Source organism: Dromaius novaehollandiae, chromosome 3 (genome assembly GCF_036370855.1).
Source record: "Dromaius novaehollandiae isolate bDroNov1 chromosome 3, bDroNov1.hap1, whole genome shotgun sequence".
Lineage (NCBI taxonomy): Eukaryota > Metazoa > Chordata > Aves > Casuariiformes > Dromaiidae > Dromaius > Dromaius novaehollandiae.
In genome coordinates, this window is record NC_088100.1 from 59856625 (window position 1) to 59876317 (window position 19693).

At 40.1% G+C, this 19693-nt stretch overlaps 1 protein-coding gene across 1 annotated transcript; it reads left to right on the forward strand.

The window, feature by feature from the left end:
- The first annotated feature begins 355 nt into the window (after positions 1 to 355).
- C3H6orf58 (chromosome 3 C6orf58 homolog) lies at positions 356 to 15573 on the forward strand. Its single transcript, XM_026104987.2, has 6 exons — positions 356 to 705; positions 5982 to 6068; positions 10311 to 10495; positions 11730 to 11863; positions 12361 to 12599; positions 15210 to 15573. Exons 1-6 carry the CDS (start codon positions 381 to 383, stop codon positions 15395 to 15397), a joined length of 1158 nt encoding a protein of 385 aa, XP_025960772.1. The 5' UTR covers positions 356 to 380; the 3' UTR covers positions 15398 to 15573.
- The last annotated feature ends 4120 nt before the right edge of the window (positions 15574 to 19693 follow it).

The following is a 19693-nucleotide window of genomic DNA, read 5'->3' on the forward strand; positions in this document are numbered from 1 at the left end:
ATATTGTTGTTGGCTGTTTACACTGAAGAGCTAGACAGGGAAATGGGAAGATGGCAACTAGTAAGAAATACATGGACAAAAGGGTATATAATGCCACTATACAACCAGCACCATGGCACAATGGCCTTTCAGGTGGATGGGCTCTGAACTGGGGGCTAAGCATATATTGTGGGCTGCTCCTCCCCAGCTCTCAATGGGAAGATGGAGGTCTGAGTATTGCTCACAGCTTGCCAATCTGGCAATGCCACGTCAGGCTCATGGCAAAGACTCCTGGAAGGAGACAGGAGGCCTGTTCTGTCTGAGTCACCCTATTTGCCCACCCCTCGTCTTTCACAATAAAAGCCTTGTGGCCACAAACACCTGGGTCACAAACCTTCACAATGTGGGCATACTTTGGCATACATGCTATCATTCTTGTAGCAACTGCTACCCTGAATTCAGAGACTGCTGCAGCACAGAGAGGAAAAGAGGTCATCAGAGAAGATGCCTATCCTCCTCTGTGGGATTCTGCCCCTGAAAACCTGCTGGATTTCCCAGTAGAAGGCAACAAAATTGTCATCAATGCTTGGAACTACCGAGAACGACTGGGAGCGTATAAGAATTTGCTAAACTCTTCAGCCAAATATTTTACTGCTTTTGGATCCCAGAACTTTGGCAATATTCTCTGGGGATTGCCGTTGCAGCATGGGTGGCAATTTCGTACAGGTACGAATTATGTCCTTAAGCAGCAGAAACAGCTAAATGTTTACCAGACCCACTCTGGGTCATTGCTTCCAAGGTTTCTTCTTTGCAAGCCCAGTACAGCCTCAGACAGTCTAAACGTACTCTGCTAAGATGATGATTTGAAAGAGAATTTCTGAATGAAGGCAACTCTCCTGCCTAATTGAGCAATAGGTACTGAACTTTCTAATAGGAAAAAGGGTATTACTACACATAGAACTGATCAGAATTCAGAAGGATTGTGGTTAAGAAATACTAACAAACAGATCAAATGAAGAGGGTAATATTTCAGCTGGCTGAAAATCTTTGAAAAGATATCCCAGTTATTTCAGACCATTGCAGCTAAACTTTAGAGCCTGCACTTTGCAGTACTGTTCTTAAATTGTTAACTGTTGGTTTTTCTTTGTCTGTTAGTTTTATGGTCTTTTATCAGTGGTTTGAGTTTCATTTGAAATACAAGTGATTGAAAACCCACCTTTCCACTCAGAATTTATTTTACTTTTTGCCCTTTTAGATGAGTTTAGAATTAGGCTTATTATATTTTAAATATATTTTTTAAATATGTGCACCACATATGTTTTTCTGGATTTTCCTAATGAGGTCCAGATTCTAGTGGCTCATTTTACAAAAGCTGATTGCTGTCTGGGGCCTTCATCCTTGTTTGTTTGTTGGCCATATCATGTGAGAAAGGTCCTTTGAGGCTAAGGCTGCAATATCTTATCAAGCTTTATCGGAAAACGTGTTCTCCTGCGCACTGTTTCACACACAGTGAAGCCTTCCATTCAAAGCTGGAGTTAACTAACTAACCCTATTCTAGCAACCAGCAGAGGCAGGGAGAAGAGAACAATAATCAGCAGTGGTTGTTGGAACCTGTGCCTGGTGGTAAATCCTTCTTTCCACCTACCTATAAGCAAATACTTACAAGCAAATGTATCTCTCCACCTGTTGTTCAGTTTACTGGCTTCAGTCTATAGTTTTGTGAGGTGGTGGTTTGGCTGAAGTTGTATAGCTGTTTGCAGAAAGATGGAGACCCTGCAGCTGGTGGTGAAGGAAGCCTGCCAGCATGGAAAAGTAATTGCTAAGTAAAAAGAGAAAAAGGAGGTAGAGTAAACAAAGTCCAAGCAGACAACTAGCTGACAAACAGACAACAGCAGGAAAAATGTGTTTGGAGTTCAGGCAGCCTTTTGCCCTATCCTTTTTTATATATAGAATGCAGCAGAAGAGCTGACCCAGCACATGGCAAGGACAAAGGTGACTTGTTGCAGAAGCTGCACTAGAGTGGGGACCTGCTGAAAGCAATCTATCTATGTAGTGTGACCTCATCTCCTAAGTGAAGATGTGCCTGATGGCAGTGACAGTTCCCAAATAGAGATGAGTGCCACAGAGGGTGAGAGGAAGTTTTTTACCTGGAGGGACAGACAGGTAAAGGTCTACTATTGCCTGTCAAAGAGTAAGAGAATTGATCCTTAGACAAGGAGTCATGTTTTGGAAAGGACATGGTCAGAAGGGTAAGAAAAATTAGTGGAAGGAGAAATAGCATTTGTTGCATTGGTGAAAGATATAGAAGAGTAGGCATGAACAGAAGACAGGTGAAAAAGCCTTGCAAAAAGAAAGTTAAGATAAGGGTTAATTGGAGATGAAAATGTCAAGGATTGGACTGAGAAGAAAAAAGAATGATACATAAGAGGTCATATAGAAAACACAGGAAAAAATTATTCTGCTGACAGGAGGAGGAACAGAAGGAAATCATGCATATCATCATGTCAGCCCATATGACTCGGGCTGCTGGTGCAAAGGCAGCCGAGTTCACCACAATGTGGCCCCGGAGAAGAAATGGTGTACTGCCTGCCTAGAGAGTACGGATGGAGCCTGAGAAAGAGGGAGAAAGGAGAAAAGGGAAAAATTCGGTGATCTTTCTTGACAGTGTAACAAATGACATGGCCATGTCAATGCAGGAAGAGTTCAAAGATGACCATGGTGCTGGGAAAGAAGCTCAGGAAAGAGATAAATTTGGACTGCCTTCAGTGGAATGATTTACTTCTTCCAGATCCTAGTGGAGGAGGATCTGATGAAAGTATGACAAGATAATAAAGGCCATCAGAGAGTTCAAGTCGTGGTAATGTAATGTAAGGGAAGTTTCAGTACTGGCAAGCAATCAGTGGCAGAGGATTTTTCTTGATGGATTGAATCCCACCAGACATGGGGGATGCCAGGCTTTAAGACAGAGTTTGACATGGCTGGAACTGAGAAGTATGTTGAAGGATAAGTGGATAAGAGGGAAAGAAAGGACAAAATTTTGGTGTGTACATTAGTGGGACTAGTAGTTAGCTGTACCTAATTCAGATAGGCAGCTGGGTTAGAATAGTGAGAACTGACTGAAGCATTTGTGTATCAACATAATGAGCTTGGGCAGTCAAGTGGAGGATTTGAATTCATAGCACAGGACAACAGGGCTCCCTGAAAGAGCAAGGGAAATATGTTGCATTCACAGTCCTTTCTGGTCATGAAAGTTGTATGTTGCTGAGAAAAGATGAAAATTAAAGGTATAAAAAACAGACTAGTATTCTATCTTAATGATGTACTAGACAGTAAAGAATAAGAGATAGAGTAGATAGAATTAGGGAAGATCAAAATTATTTAGGAAAACAACAGTACAGAGATGGTGGAATCTTCTCTACACCAAAAGTTGGATTTGAGTAAGGGCAGCTACATGTGCAATGCTACCAAAGGTATACATATTACCGGGATTAGGATCATTATGGAAAATTCTGACTTCCTACATACAGAATTGAGAACAAATATTGCTGGCCTCAGATATTCCTGAATGCCACAGCCAACACATTTTTATGGGTATGATTTTGTGTAAACCATAAAAGAAGAAATGAAGCTACTAATTAATAATAGCAATACAAAGATTTGCAATAATGGGCTTAAAATTAAATCAGTATTTGCCTAAATTTGCAGTAGGAACGATGATCTTGAGCAAATGGGAAAGACAGGGTAGCTGATAGAAATGAGGCTGTGGAAACAGAAATTGTCACTTGGGACATACTGAGAAAACTGGATAGTCTCTTCCCTGATTGAAAAAATTGGCATATAAAACTGTACATCCAGGATATTTTAGGGTTTTAGAGTTTTAAGAAAGTTTCAGGTAGTACTGTAGGTTTAAAGAGTAGGGAAGGTTGTACCTCTACTTAAGAAGAAAGAAAAAAGGGATAAGGGCACAAAAAGATCTGTCTCTCTTATCTCAACAGTAGACAAAACATTAGAATAAGTATAGAGAAAAGAATATTTAAAGGCATAGAGGTAAATAAAAATGGGATAGAATGCAACTTGAGCCTATCAAAGGTAGATAGTGTCAGATTACCTAGGTATTTTCTTTTATAGTATAACTGATGTTCTACTAAAGTCCAGAAATGCATTTCCTTCCTCTATAAAGCCAAAGTGTTGAATGAAAGTTACTAGCTACACTTCACAAAATAAGAATGACTACAGGAGCTGTGAATCTGGTAAGGGAAGAGCTAAAGGAGAGTTTAGTGTTGAGTGTTGTTAAGTGCAGTGTACAACTAATGGAGGATACACTCAGGGCTCTTCCATTATTGTTCCTGAGAACAATTGTATTAGGTTTCTGATTAAAACCTTGCCACGAAAAAAGTAGTAAAAAAATCTTGCTAAAGAAATTGCACAAAGTTGCTAATAAAGGTGGGAGGCACTGTCAATACAGAGAAAGACTGGAAGAGCTTGGATAGACATCAGGATGGAAATAACTATCATGTTAAGCCCAGGGAATAGGAGGCAACAACATGGATAAAACCAAGAGTATGGACCTAAAAGTGGGATTAGTGCTTCTAGTGCCAACAAATTTAGACACGTCCTATAATTATCACTGATATTGCTCAGGACTCTTTATTTTCCCGAAAGTACCTAGACTAACAATCCTCAGTAAATTTCAGGTGTAATTCTTCTAAAGTATTTTGTCTTCTTTTTTTTTTTTCTTTTCCTTCATCTTTCCCCTTTCATCCCATTTGCACACCAGTGAACTGCTGCTGATGATTTCTTGTGCCCTGTGCGGAAGCACAAGCTAGCAGAAAAAAAACTTTTCGCTAAACCTTAGAAACATCAGTTTTCACACAAAAAATTATCCAAAAAAAATTATCAACAATGTGGATTTCTCTCCACTGCGATCTCCTGCTCTCAGTGCTCTGCTACTGAAAGACATGAGCTTGAGTAGCTAGCATGCCCCAACCCACAAGCTCCATTCAGTCAGCTGGAGATGATAATTAGGATAATTTGTATTCACATGATTCATGATCATCTCTTCTCCCTGAGAAAATAGTATCAGGTGCATTACCACAAAATCTGGTTGTTATAGAGTGTCATGAAGTTTAGTTCTGATCTGACATAAATGACAATGTCTGTATTCAGCTGAGCCATCAGAGAGTACATGCTTGGCAGGGCAGTTTGTGAGTGCCTGGAACAGCTCATGTCATTGGACCTGATCATGGTAATTGCATGTCATATACTTAAAGCAGGCTTCCTGACTCCCTACATGAATACTCACATATCTGCAGTACATACGTATCTAAATGCTTTGATGAGTTGGGCTGTTTCTCCATATCATGTGCTTAAAGTTAAAGTTAAATACGTCATTACTTGCCTTCATGAATCATTATGAAATGTCTTGCATGTTTGCGAAAACATGGATGCTTGTAAACTCTGCTAAACAGATACAACAACGTTTTCATGCTTAGCTTAATGGTAAGAGCGTGTTTGTATGCATGGTTAAACTGGAAGGGATTCTGCATCATACCAGCCCACTAGGTGAGACAATTACCAGCACATCAAATTTGTGCTATTCTGCTCATTAAACAACTCTCCTACATTATGAGCCTTACCGCTATCAAAAATGCATCAGTTTTGCATGTGTTTATGTCTATATGTGCATGTGTATTTATATCTCCAGAAAAAAATCAGATTGTGATGTCCTACTTTCAGACAGTTTCATAAATTCTCAGAATATTTCTACATTGAGCAATAAACTGAACTGTAAACACAGTCAAATTGCTATGCACTGCGTGAAGTATTGACTGAGAAATTCAGCTACTGTAGGAACAGTAGTTTATGAAGCAGAACAACAGTATTTGTTCTGCTTCTCTGAGCAAAATTCTGCATGCTTTATTCGTGTAAGTTTTTTTGATCTCAGAGGGATTTTGTGTGAAAAAGATCGAGAAGCATTTGGCATGTTATTTCACTTGATTCAGGCAGATTAGCAGATCCTTCCAGTGTGAGTTCCTGTGGCTATGAAGCTGGAGACCTTCTGTGCATATCTGTGAGAAGCTGGTGGGCCTGTAAGTATATGCCATTATACTGCTCTTCTCCAAAATACGATTAATGCCCCAGATGGCAATTCAGAATCTTTCATGCACTTGAATTTCTGTGTTAAAAATTAATTTCAGTGTTACATAACTCTCCATTAAAAAATTCCAGCATGACACCTAAATATGATTGAGTAAATTAAAACTAACTGACCTTGATAACTTTTCTGAAAAACAACAGAAAAATGCAAAGTCTCAACCTTAAAAGATGTTTGCATTTGAAAAATGCATGGAAAAACATGTGGGAAATACCATGATGGGTATCTATATTTGTAGACACTTGTAGAGATTGCATTTTTCAATTACTCCAGGTCAGATTTGTTCAGTTTAAACACTGGCACTTCAAACTAAAACTTAGTGCAAGAATGTCAAGCAGGTATCTTTGTGGTTCTTATATCATCCTTGATAATACAGACTTGACCAGACTTTTTGGCCTTCATTTGTACCTTCACAGTTGACTGCAGAGGGGAAAATAAAGGGAGACTGTGTGCCCATGATATCCAAATAACTTCATTATCTGCATTACACTGACAGCATTTATCCAGTATCAAGTATCCAACTGAAACTCTGTTAATAATTTCTCCTGGCATACATGAGCTGTAAGATAATTTATGTTCACTTTAATACTGGCTTTGGATTTCTAGTGGGCTGAAATTGTATTAAAAATCTCACATTAGTCCAATAAGTAGCAACAGACCGAAGACAGAGAGAGAGAGAAATGGGTGTAAAGATCAGAATTTCCAGTGTCACTCCAGTGACAGTCTCAACTTCTCTAAAAATACACATCCAGTTAATTTAAACAGCCCTTCTGAAATGGAGATATCCAAAATTCTGGGATACTTTTGATAATTTAGGTCATTCGTATGTTGCCCCTATTGAACTGGAGGGACCAAGTAACTGTTTTTGATGGTCTACACATTTTCTCGTAGCATGAAGCACATCAGCATTTTAGTAGTAAAAATGTGTATCTCTGGTGTAACTGGAGAACAAGTCTATTGATTACACCTAAGCAAATATTAAGCATTATAGGAGCCAGTGTATTCACAAAGATGGTGGTATCAAATTTGAAATCTTTGCCCTAGACAGTGTAAAGAAAAGGCAAAGTGACAAACTCTACTGAAAGACCAGATGTGAGCTAACTCAGCTGCTGTATGTGCTGTTGGCACTGCTCCTAGTAGATGTGGCAGGGCATCTTTCCTCTCTGTGGGACGTAAGGGTAGGTCTACTACACCCTCTGCCAGGATCGTAGCAGGAATAATAGTGCATGACAGTGTACTATACCCAGGTTCTCATGTAGAAAGGAAAAAATAGGCCTACCGGCTTCTAGCCAAGAGCTTTGCAGAAGAGGAAAGGGTGTGATCTGGAATGCCCCATGCAGCTCAAGGGTATCCACTTATCATCGGATAAGGCAGTCTAGCAGATAGCACTTTTAGCATCTATTGAAAAAGCACCAATACTACAATGCACCCTGTCTCACATTTTTCACACTTGCTCTAGCAAGAACCCTGACAGTCCAGTTTCCCAACTGGGGATTTTAATGTTCTTAATGTTAATGTTAATTCCTAATGTTAATGATTTTAATGCTCTTTTAATGATCTTATTTCCCTGTGGTATTTTTTACTGTCAGTACCTATACGGTACATGGTACAACAACAGTGTGTAGCTAGATTTCCACAGAGCTGGTCTTACAAAGCAATATTTCTACTTTTGTTGTTGTTGTTGAGCCCATGGAGAAAACATGAAGGACAATTACATTTTCTCATCTGATGAAATGAAAATGTATAATTAATTTGCCTACATCCAAACTGAGTTACATATTCCAGCCACTCTAAATAGAAACCTCCAAAAGATGTTTTTCTTGCCATTTTTCAAAGCTGAATGAATACATTTTTTAAAAATATCTACAATTTCCCTCTTTTTTTTTTTATCTGAGTGAAAGTCAATGGTTTGTTTAGTCTCTCTTTTTTTTTCTGAAACTGGAACTCAGAACCCTTTGGAAAGTTTATCCTCTACTTTTTCAGAGATGGGACTGACAGGTAGCATGAGGGAAAAAAGGACAAGCCTGACCTATAGCTTACAATCAATACTTCTATTTAAAGGCAATAACATGTCAAAAATCTCTTTTTAAGGAAGTAAAAAGCCTTATCAGTCTTTTAGTTTCCATGTTCTTTCTCTTCTTAGAGGACAACCTCCCCTCTTTTATCCTCTAGCACTTTTTCCCTCCATTACTTCTGTTCCTCATTGCCTTTGCTTCCCTGCTCAGATTCTCCTGTCACAAATCCTCCTTCTGTTCCACAAGACCTGCTGGCAAGCTGTCATGAACGGCTTCATCCCTCCCTGCCACATGGCTACTTTGTTGTAGAGGTTGCATAAAGCTTCAGGCAGTGAGCCAGAAACTAAGTGAATATATCTTCACGTGATCAAAGATGTAAGTGCAGAGTAAATAAAATATGTAAATTTAGAGTAAAACCAAAGGTCACTGCAATACTTGGTGCAACCGTTCAGTTTGATTTCCTGTCTCTGAGGGTGGCAAGTGCTAGATGCTCCAGGGGAAAGTGTCTCAGGCAGTGATTGAGTAAGAACAGTCATTGTGTAGCACTGCACAAGCAGGTGACCTCCCTGGAACAGAAACCTCCTTTACTTTCTTAGTGTTTGCATTCCTGTTCCTCACTTACTTCTAAAAACCATACTTCCGCATGACAGTGATTTTGCTGCCTCCAGAAAATGTATGAACTCAACCTTTTTCATCTTACTACAGCAGGAGCACTCCAGAAGTCTTTCAGAGTATACAGAAATGTCTCTTACTATTCAAAGGGCGTGAGTGCATTTGGTGGGCCTTTAGGGCAGCCCTCTCTGGCCCACATAGTCATACCAAGACAGGAATGAAACTAAACTAGAAGCTGACATTTAATACTCCCTGAGGTGTATGAAGCCCTCCCTGTAAGATTGCTGCCTAAGAAGGTCTGTCTCTTCCTCTGGAATTATATTGAGTATATTCCCTTTTTGCATTATTTTCTGTTCTCTGAGTCCCCAGGCAGACATAAATACATAATGTATGCAAGGCACTTTTAAAAGAACACAAGTATTTTCTGATATGAAGTTGAGATTTCAACACTTCTCATGAAAATAGTAAACAAGAAGCAAGACCCAGCTTAGAAGTGACTTCCAGCTAGAGACCATCTTCTGGTCACTGGGACATTTGTTTGGCTCTTTTCACCGGTCATGCATTTGCTCTTGGATTGTGCACCATTCCCAGTGAGTCCCATGTACAGGAGGTGGAACAATTTTTTCCCATAAGTGGGATAGCGTCAGCTGATAGGCAGTAAAGTTTCTGGTCCTTACTGCTGAAACTGTGTACAAAATATGTAGGCAGTCAGTGGTCCCAAGCCCAAGCATGTGCAAATGACTACCCATTCAAGAAGCAGAATATCTGGGCTCCAGGCTTTCTTTCACTGAAAGTTGCTAAACATTTTTTTTTCCTACAAAAAAAGGACAGAGTTAAGAGGAGAATTTGAAATTCTCCTTCCACATGAAGACTATCCAATAGCCGTATGGGCACAGGAGATGTGGTCAGGCAGAGGTAGGAACTGAACCTGGGTCCCCAACAGGCTGGGTGAGTGCTCTAACTGATGGATCAGACCAAAGGAAGCCACTATCCTAAAATAAATATAAACAAACCTATTGAGGTCATTTGCAAGAAGATTTAATGTTTAAGATCCCTTTTTGAAAGCAAAATTACTGTTTTATGGTAAAATATCACTAATATTTGCCTTTCTCTTTCCTGTGTGCTTAGGATACATACAGGATTTTTTATGTAGACGGTACTCCTATAGTCACTTTTTTCACCCAGAAGTTTGCTTTCTGTAGTTAGTTGGCATCCAACATTTAAGAGGCATTTAATGTCCTCTCCATTACAACTTAGAGAGACCTAATTTTTCCAGTTGTGTGTCCTTTCCTGCAAAGTACAGCACACTGTCAGCTCATGCAAGGTTATTAATGAGCAATATATAAATGAATATTACAAATCATATCTAAATCAATACAGATACCATCATTAGTGCATTTCAGTACAAATGTCCCTATTGCTGAACACTGTCGTATCAGTGGTAATTTGAAAGACTTGCATTTGGTATTAGGGAATGTTTGTTTTTTTTCATAAAGGAATTTTTCATTTGCTCGTGGTTAACATCTCTTTCTTTTTAATTATTGTTACAGGTATGAATTACTACCTGGCTATTATACCCTTTCTGGGTGCAGTGGAAGCTGGCCTTTTTGGAGAGTTACTGTATGAGATAGAAATACTACCACCAGAGGAGCAAGGAGCTGATTTTTGTTATAGTGTTGCTGACTGCCGTTCTCGCATTCCCAAGCTCATGGATAAGTGGAAGGCCTATTTTGAAGTAAATAATTTTGTATTTTCATATTTTTCAGGAAACGATGCCAGAACATTACTTTAAAATTATTATTGTTGTTTGTAAGATTCAGAGGGCTTGGTTTGCTGTCCATAACAAAATGATACAGAAGTAATAAGCAGAAAAAAATGAAAAGCATGGCATAAAGTGAGACAGAGATGAGAAGTCCAGGATTTTTACAGGCTGTGGATTTGTTCCTTCCTTTCGAAATAATACTATAGTTTAGAACGTGTCCCAAGAGACTGTTGTGCTAACAGTTATACTTGCGATGTTACTATACTGCTTATACTAGCAATGCAAAATAAGCATGTGAGATAGAACATTACCCTTGAGAAATGTCCTTATGCTGGCTTTATAGGATTTATTTATTCCTGCTAACATCTAAAAAACCTGAAAATGTGGAAACTTCATTTGGATGGACACTTATTCTTGCAAATACATATTTTCTTTCTTTCTCACTCCCTCAGTTGTTATCTAATCCCTAAGATGTCAATATTTCTTACTCCATAGATTTAGTAACTGTTCTTACAGATAGACTTCTTCGTTCAATATTTTTGTGAGTAGTAAAATAACAGTGATCAGAAAATTTAAACTGTAAGCTCTCCTGGTAACTCCAAGTGGAGGTAGAGATTATAAGGGCAAGATGGGATCTGTCACTATATATATATTTGTTTTCTTAAGATTCTTTTTCCCAAAAAAATGTGTTTAGAAAGTTGCTATGAAAGGTTTACTTCTCGAATAGCCTTAATGACAGCCATTAGAAGCCACTTATTTTCTGAAAATCTTGATCAGTTGCAGCTGAAAGAGTATGAAAAGGGTTTCAAGGAATCCAACTATTGTAGCATGAAAGCATCCATGGCACTCACACACAAAAGTCCACTGAATTATTGTAATAGAACACCTAAATCACATGGGTGAATTACATGGTCAGTTGAAAGCAAAGAAGGGCAAATCCCATTAACTTCAATGGGGATATGAATTTACTTTGTACATCTATATTGATCATCTTTTTCTCCCTGTATCAAATATTACTGTTACTTAGAAAGTGAAAGCAACATGTTCTAGCTACTGAAAAGCAATTTTATTCAGCTTGCAAATTTACTGTTTTGTGAACTATGTGCAAAATTCTGAAAAATATGAGCTATGTGCATAATTCTGAAATTGGATTTAAAATAACCCCACCCTATTTCTCTGTCTCCCCCCCCACCCCCTTTTGCTGTAGTATCTATTATCTACAGAACAGAGAGCTGCTAGCCCTACAATGCGATCCTCCTTCAAATTGGACGATGCCCTCGGTCACATGTGGAAGGCACACGTGGCATCCATTGCTTATGCTTCACCCAAGTTCCAGGACAGGTAAGAGAATAAGACACATGGTCAAAATGTTCACCACTTCTTTGCCTGTTAGTAAGGATAGCATCTGACCAAAATCAGTACGTGCTTTCTTACTCATCTGACACCCGATCCACAGGTCTTTAAGCTCTGCTCTTCAGCTTTCTCGGAGCAGGGGTTATCTTGATGTCAAGGTCCACGCAGCAATGAGAATTGCAGCCCCTGTGCTGCAGACCATCGAGGCTGGCACCGGCGAGTCACACCACACCATATGCTTAAAATAAGATGCTCTTTCCACTCCGGGAATCGGGGCCCAAATCAGGAGCTCTGGCTAATCTGGCCTAGAGGAAGGGATGCCAGGAGAAACTAGGTATAAAAGGCTGAAGGTGCTTTAAGACCCTGTGACACTGAGACTGCTCAGGATTTTATACTGAATAAACACATTCAAGATAAATGTTAGACTAGTGAGTTCTATGGTGGAATTCAATTATCTGTTACATTTTTATTTTTGTTTCTTTCAGCTTAAAACATCTCTCTGATCCAGAAGCAAATTTTGGAGAAGACTGGGCTAATGGTGTAGATTTCATTGGAGCTACATATTTCTCTACAGATTTTCAGACTACAAACAACTTCCAGGCTTTCCTGCCCCAGAGGATGCTTGTTGGAGGGGATGTTATTCCATTCATTAGTGACTTCAGTGCTCAACAAAACAAAGTCTTGCTTTCACTGAGTGGTCTTCACAAGACAAATCAATTAACAGGTAGGGTCCAATTTACAAATATCTGTAGTCCATATATATTTTATATCTTATTCTCTGTAAACATTTCTCCACATGATCACAGTGACTTTCAATATAAAATAGTATAATCACTTCCTAGATGCTATTAATAACATAGTACAATAAAAATAAAATGATATGTAAACAACTCACCAAATGCAGCTCAGGGTAAAACTGTTGAAATGTTTTGAGGATTTCATATGAGGTAAATGCATAATTTTCTGGAGTAGGTGGCCTAACACTTTTTTTTCCCTCCAGATTTCAGAGGAAGTATAGAAACAGAAAACTGGCTTGCATTTCTCCAGATAAATCTGAAACCATTAAGGATGTAAATTAAGTTGTCAGATCAGCTGGGATCATTATAAAAATAGGCAAACGATCATGAACAACAGTTTGTGTGCCAAAAAATAATCTCTGGGTTTTTTTCTTCCCATCTTTGGTAAAATAGAAAATATCATCTGTCCCAGCAAATGGTCTTGTTAGACAATCTCGGCTACATCACTTGACTAAAATTAGTTGTGCATCACCACCCAGTGGTGACACGTAGAATTACAGCCTTCTGAGGTTTCAGCTCATTCTTTCATTCAACTTCAGGTCATTCAGCTGCTGCTTTTTTTTTTCCTTTAAGAAGGAAAGTTATTTTGCATCTTGAAGTGAAAATACAATATAAGACATAGGATTTCTACACTATAAAATGATTATCCATAGCTGTGGCATTTGTTTCGTGATCTTTTTCTTCTGCGTATACATTTCAGTGAAAATTCTCTTGCTAAATGTATTTCTAGCTGAAAAAAGCTATTTAATGAAGCTTTTTGGTGTCACAAAAGAGCATCCTCACACCACCGTGTGCTTCCCTTACACCTGCCACACAACTTGAGGGAAGCCTCGTAGTCTGACCAAGGCACATTTACAGCTCTGTCCCATGCCTGGCACTCCCTCCCGCAGCACAGGGTTTCTACAGCTATCTCCAGTACCTGTCCCCATGATGAGAGGGGAAGCAAGGCAGGGAAAAGCATGACCAGCAAGCAGTGACCACGACATGTCAGAGCAGGGGGCAGCGGGGACCTGAGCACAAGGGCAGCAGAGCAGAGGAGGGCAGGAGTAGAGCAAGGGAGGAAAAAAGGCACTGATGCTGAAGACAGCAGCAGGAAGAGAGGGGTGGAGAAGTTTCATGTGGGTGCAGGCCATGGACAACGAAGTCAGTAGCTGGAAACCCCGGCACTGCAGGCCAGGGATTTCCTGGCTCTGCTATGAAAGGATGGGCTTTGCGTTCAGCTAAGAGGTAAATGTTAACTAACTCAAACTGATGATTGCTTTGCAGATCAGAAGTGGAGCTTCAAGCTATATTTGACTTGAGTATGGGTCCACAATCTGAGCAGGGAACTGAAATGCTAGGTCTTATTGCAGTGAAACTCATGTGACAAAATATGACATCCTGATTTTGTAGTCAGGTGCTTCAAAGTCTCAAATACATCCTATGAGATGTGGAGTCCTCTTCTGGTGCTGGAAACTTCTGTGGCAGAGAGAGAGAGGGTTTCAGTACCTCACAGGATGGGACCCTGTCCAACCCAGAATGAGATTTGATTTCTTGATTCAAAGCTCGATTACTCCTTATTTTCTCCTACTTGCCTCTCTCTATCTAGCAGGGAGCTGCACTCAGACAGTGTTGTGCTACCTCTAAAGCCTCTTGAGTGGTGGAGACAGAAGCTTTACCTTTTTATGCTCTGCTCCTCAGTGATATCCCAAGGTAAAATGGGAGAAGCCTTGTTACCCTGGACCTTTCCTGCTATTCTCACTTGATTGCCCAGAGCAGCACAGGCTTTCACCTGGCTGCTAGAGTAGGCAAGAGGGCTGTTTGCTGCCTTCTCCTCTTAGCTCATCACCTCCCTAGCAAAATCCTGGGAGTATTAAATTATTCAGTGTTGCCTGTTTTAAACAGAAGCTTCTTTTGCAGGAGACTGATTAAACACCTCTCTACTGCCTAGTGAACTTTTCTTCCCTCTCACATTTCCTCTGTGGACTCCTCATTCATCATAAAGATCAGCATAGTCAGAGTGGGAGACAGGCAGTGAATATCCTGTAATTTGGTGCTAATACTAGACTGGCCAGGCACGCTTCCATAGAGAGTCAACACTTACAGCCTGGATGAAAGAATTAGGATCATTTGCCTCTGTAGCCTGAGGCCTTAGCTGGGCAGAAGTGCAAAACCTTGGCAGACCTAGAGTAAAAAACAAAGAAGCGCATGATTATAACTACCAGGCCATTGCTTTGTAAGCCAGGAAGCTCTGCACAGTTGCAGAACAAGACCCCAGCATCTGTATTCAATCATTTTGACTTGCCACACTGATGACAAGGGAACAAGCCCAGTTGTCGATCAATACAAAGGATCCTGAGCTGAATGAATGGTCTGTGTCTCCTTACATAGTTTTAGGCAATTATTATCCTATCAGCCTGTTTCAGCTTTGTCCCCATTTTATTGTCCACAGGAGAGTGGTAGGTGTTCCTTACAGACGGGCACTTCATCCCTTGTGTGCCGTGAGCTGCGTGCACTTCATGTTAATTTGACAATGTCACGCTGTGTTTTTTTCCAAGGAGGATTGCTGCTGAAGCTCTGGCAAAAGGCTATGTCTACTGAAGCGGGAAGAGAAGCGGGCCGAAAGCTGATTGAAGACTTGGCTTCGAGCCGGAAGTTTAACCCAATGGCAATATATAATGATTTGAAGGGAAGTGATCTGACAGCACCCAGTTTCCTGACAAAAAGCAGTTCCAGCACTGATTGATTTAGTCTTTTAGCAGCTCTGAATCTGGTAATCTGGACTTGGTAATTTTATACAGCAGGATTTCCTGAGCAGCCATGTGTGCTTCTCTCTCCTATTGGATCAATATTTTTATCCTTAATTTTCCTAATTAGCTTATTATTTTGCTCCTTTCCTTATAAATAAAATGCCTCACAGAAGATCTGACTTTATTACTTATTTGTTCTTTATAAATAATGTATCATTATTGGGGGCAAAATTAAACAAAGGCAAATTATATTTTGTTTCAGACTGTTTTTTCCCTATATACAAGGATGCCATCAGATATGTAATTTCTCATGTTCCCAATGGTCTAACAAATAATTATCCAGAACTTTTCTTTGAAGCTGTGATCCAAAACCAATGTCTTGACTTGACATTTTACAGGCCAGTGCAATCAAATTTGAAACTTTTCAAATTAAATACTTCAGTACAGTTGGATTCTCTCTATGGTGCTTTGCATCAAGAAAGTACCTCACCCTGTACTACGGAGCCAGTCCTGAGAAGTCCTGAATCCAGTGATCTTATTCCACAGCAGCTGTACCGGCACTTGATTCATTTCATTTATCTAAGAAAGCATTTTTCTATCTATCAGTTTATGCAATTATGTAGTCTACGTAGCCACAGGTTTCTTTTCCCTTCCCCCATGTCCACCCCTTCCTATTTCAGCTTGTCCTACATTAGGCTTGACATTGAGGAAGAGATGCGTTTGTACAGTTTCTCGCAGTGCCTAGCACATTCAGCCCCAGATGCTGATCACAGTCTTATGGGTGATAACACAATATCGAGAATTAATTGCAGGTATCAGAGGCTGAAGGCAAGTGGGACAAGGAGCCTGCAAGCAGACAAGGGATGAATTTTCCTAGGAAACCTGCTGATTTGAAGCCTCTGTCCTCTGACATCTTCCTCCAGAGGGCAGGCATGGCTGAAGTTACCTTTCCCTGATGGGAAGCAGAGACTGGCGACTCAGCTGCTGCCTGCTGCATCCTACTAGGTTATAGTTTGTGCTACAGCACAGTTCAGAATAGCACAAGTCTTAACAGATTCATTAGCCAAACTAATGGAAACTAGCTTTGTTTTACTATTGGTTTAGGGCTGCCCCATAACACTTTGCTTGTGCCTAGCATCTCAGTTGCTAACTCTGTCTCGCATGTGGCCTAGGCCTCTCAATGTGCATGTGCCACTGACTTTTCTGTTGGAGGTGCATAGTTTTATTCTCTTATGCTCAGGTAATGCTTTTCATTTATATTCATTGTAATGGCTTCCATACAACTCCCTGAAATAGCCTTCAAGTAGAATAATCAAAAAGTTTTCCATGGACATTGGGGGTGAGATTTTGACTCCTGGCTTTGAGATCTTTCACCTTGCACCAAAATCATTGGAAGAAACTCTAGTAGCTTCAGTAATAACTGTGCAAACACCCTTGCAATGTGGGACCTCTGAAAGGCAGCTTTTGAGGTTGCCCTTAAAAGCTCATTAGCCAGCTATGATACAAGCACTGTGCTGGGGAAACAGGAGCAAGATGCAGATGAAGCCACATTGCATGGCATTTTCAGACTTTTGAGCAGCTCTAGGACCTCTAGCCCTTGAGCCTGCTACTGTAACATATCACTATAGGAAAGCTATGCAAGGGAGCCCTGAGAAGCCCAGAATCAGGAACATGAAAGACAATGCTAAAACTTCGGCTCTTTCCATATGAAATGGTCAGGTGCTATGTGCCCTTCAGGCCCAAGTCCTTAAAGAAACTTACAGTGTCTGCTTGTACTTCTAGCCCAACTTGAAAAAGCATGGAAACATCAGCAGGTTGTGGTCCATAAGCTTCTCAGGAATCCCCCAAACTTCACAAGAAGCCCTGAATTATTAGCTGCATACCAAATAAATGAAAGGAAAAGAAAATTATCTGTGTCTTTCTGTGCCACTTTCCAAGTTTTATTGGTCCTTTCTCCCAAAACCTGTATGATATTTGCACTGGAAATTAAGAAATGTCCTTTAATGTCCCAGGACAAAGGTTTCAATTATTCATTGTCATTTTATGGATAAACTCTTAATGTATCATCATTAGCTATTAATTTTCAAAGGAAATAAATTAATGAGGTCTAAGAAAATGTGGGAGTTTTTACCTTAATTACCTGGTTCATAGATCAAAGTAATTATATTTCAACAGACTTTAGGTATAATCTAAAAGTAATTACCGCAGCTGCCAGCTGTTAAAATATTAAGCTAATTGTGCTCCAGAAAAGTTTGAAATAATTTTTGACCTTCTCTGTAGTTAACTTAGATTTAACCTCGGATAGGCTTTGAGAAAACAAAAAGCCATTAACACAAATACTGACAACAAAGCTGTACTGCTGCACTTGAGATGATATTTGTAAAGGACATTTTTAACAAGCTAATATTTCCTTACACGAATTTAGGACAACATTAGGAAATTATTTCATTACTCTGAAAAAGAGCTGTCTTTCTTAATATAGCATTGGGTGCCTACCTATTTCAGACACTTTGTCCTTCTTGATACAATACGCCAGTCAGCCAAGAAAAGGCTTTAGGAATTGACCACCATTCATGCCTGGGAGGTTGATCCATACAGAAACACTTAGGGAAATCACAGTATGGTGGGTTCCAACAAGCAGAGCAGATCCAGCTATCTTGAAACAAAACAGATGCAGCTTAGTACAAAAACATATGGGTATCAGAAACTAAGCAGAGAGAAAAGCACCAGTGGAAGGCAGTATCGGTTTAGATAGTGAGATGTCTCTGCAGGAGGATGCAAGAGCACTGAAAGAGTTTGCTTGCAGACTAGACCTAGCAAAAGCTGAGAACTAGCAAAGCACAGTGTTGCCCAGGAAGGAGGACCAGCAGAATCAGGGAAGTTTGCTTACTCAGTTTTAGTTTGGGGTTTTGAACCCTGCTCTCCTGCTTTTCACATGTGCAATCTCTTTGCTGCATGGCTTTAAGAAGGGCTACTTTCTGCTTCACAGATCTGCTATTAGAAAAAAATCAAAAACATGAATGGGTGAAGCTCCAGAAAGCCAGGAATTTAAACTGTGTTACACATTTGCAAATAATGAACCCAAAGGGATTGAAACAAAAAACTTCAGGAGGGAGGGAAGGTTAGAAATCAGTACATGATAAAAAAGATACTTGGGAAGATAAAAATCCAGCAGGAAGAGCCTGGCCATCCAGGAAGTTTTGGCAATAGCACTGAACCAGCTCTCCTGCCACAGCTGTACATGGCTGATGGGGGATCACTGTCTTCCCCTGCTGCTTCTAGGCTGCTCACAGTTGGGTCATCCAGGCTCATTTTAGGCAGATCAGTTCCTGATCTTTCAAAGATGTGCAGTTTCTAGCCTCTCTCCTACAGGAGTGTTCTCATTTCCGAGGAAGAGTCAGAGGACCATGGGAGAGTTCTTGTCCTTGTCTATACATCTGCAATTGGGAATACAAATGTTGTATTTAACCCATCCCCCAAACAGACCTATTCTTTAATATACACTGTCGCAAACATAATGGACATAAAGTAAGGACTGACCTCTTCAGTGAATGTACCCTGTTCATCTACCCTTCCCCTTTTCTAGGAAAGCTACCTTTCTTCACAGAGCTGTGAGCAGATATCAGCAGTCACTTCTTCAGCTTTCTTAGGCATCAAGACATAGATACGGCTTACAGTGCCTACATGCAAAAAACATCATTAGCAGAAAGGTGTGAAACGATCTTTCTAGCAAAAATTGGATTCCTGAATTTCCCCTTCCCTATAATCCCTAATCTATGCAGAATTATTTGGGCACTCTTCCCTTCTAATCCATGTTCTCTAAAGCATAATGAAGTGCTTTTTTCCAGAAGGAAAAAGCACTCACCTCCAGACCTGCTGGTTGTGGAAGAAGGGCAAAGGTGTTCTTGCTCAGAGCAGCCTTTAACCTGGCAGTTAGGAGGCTTTGCTGGAAAGCAGCAGTAGATGTAGATTTGGACTCTCCCAGATAGAAGACGAAATATTTGTAGACTTCTATACAAATACTATACTTTTACATTTGTATAAGTATTTTAACTGTTGGGGCATAACATAAACAAGACCAGCATTTCTCAAAAACGAATTGCTCGATTACATTTTCAGAACAGGGTATCTTGACTACCCCTGTCAGCAGGGTGTTCTGAGCAGTGGACCTCAAACTCTGGCTACCAAGAGGGATGAGATGCAAGATACATTCTTTCTGCAACATTTCCCTCACCTCACCTCAGCAGTTCCAGGAGCAGCATGTAGTCTGTTTTGGATCTCATGTTGAGTCT

Bases quoted from the DNA above. Each gene is read 5' to 3' on its own strand.
- C3H6orf58 (XM_026104987.2), top strand. From the start codon at position 381: ATGTGGGCATACTTTGGCATACATGCTATCATTCTTGTAGCAACTGCT. The intron at 6,069-10,310 runs GTAAGTATATGC...TTATTGTTACAG, and splicing joins TGTGAGAAGCTGGTGGGCCT to GTATGAATTACTACCTGGCT. The intron at 11,864-12,360 runs GTAAGAGAATAA...TGTTTCTTTCAG, and splicing joins TCACCCAAGTTCCAGGACAG to CTTAAAACATCTCTCTGATC.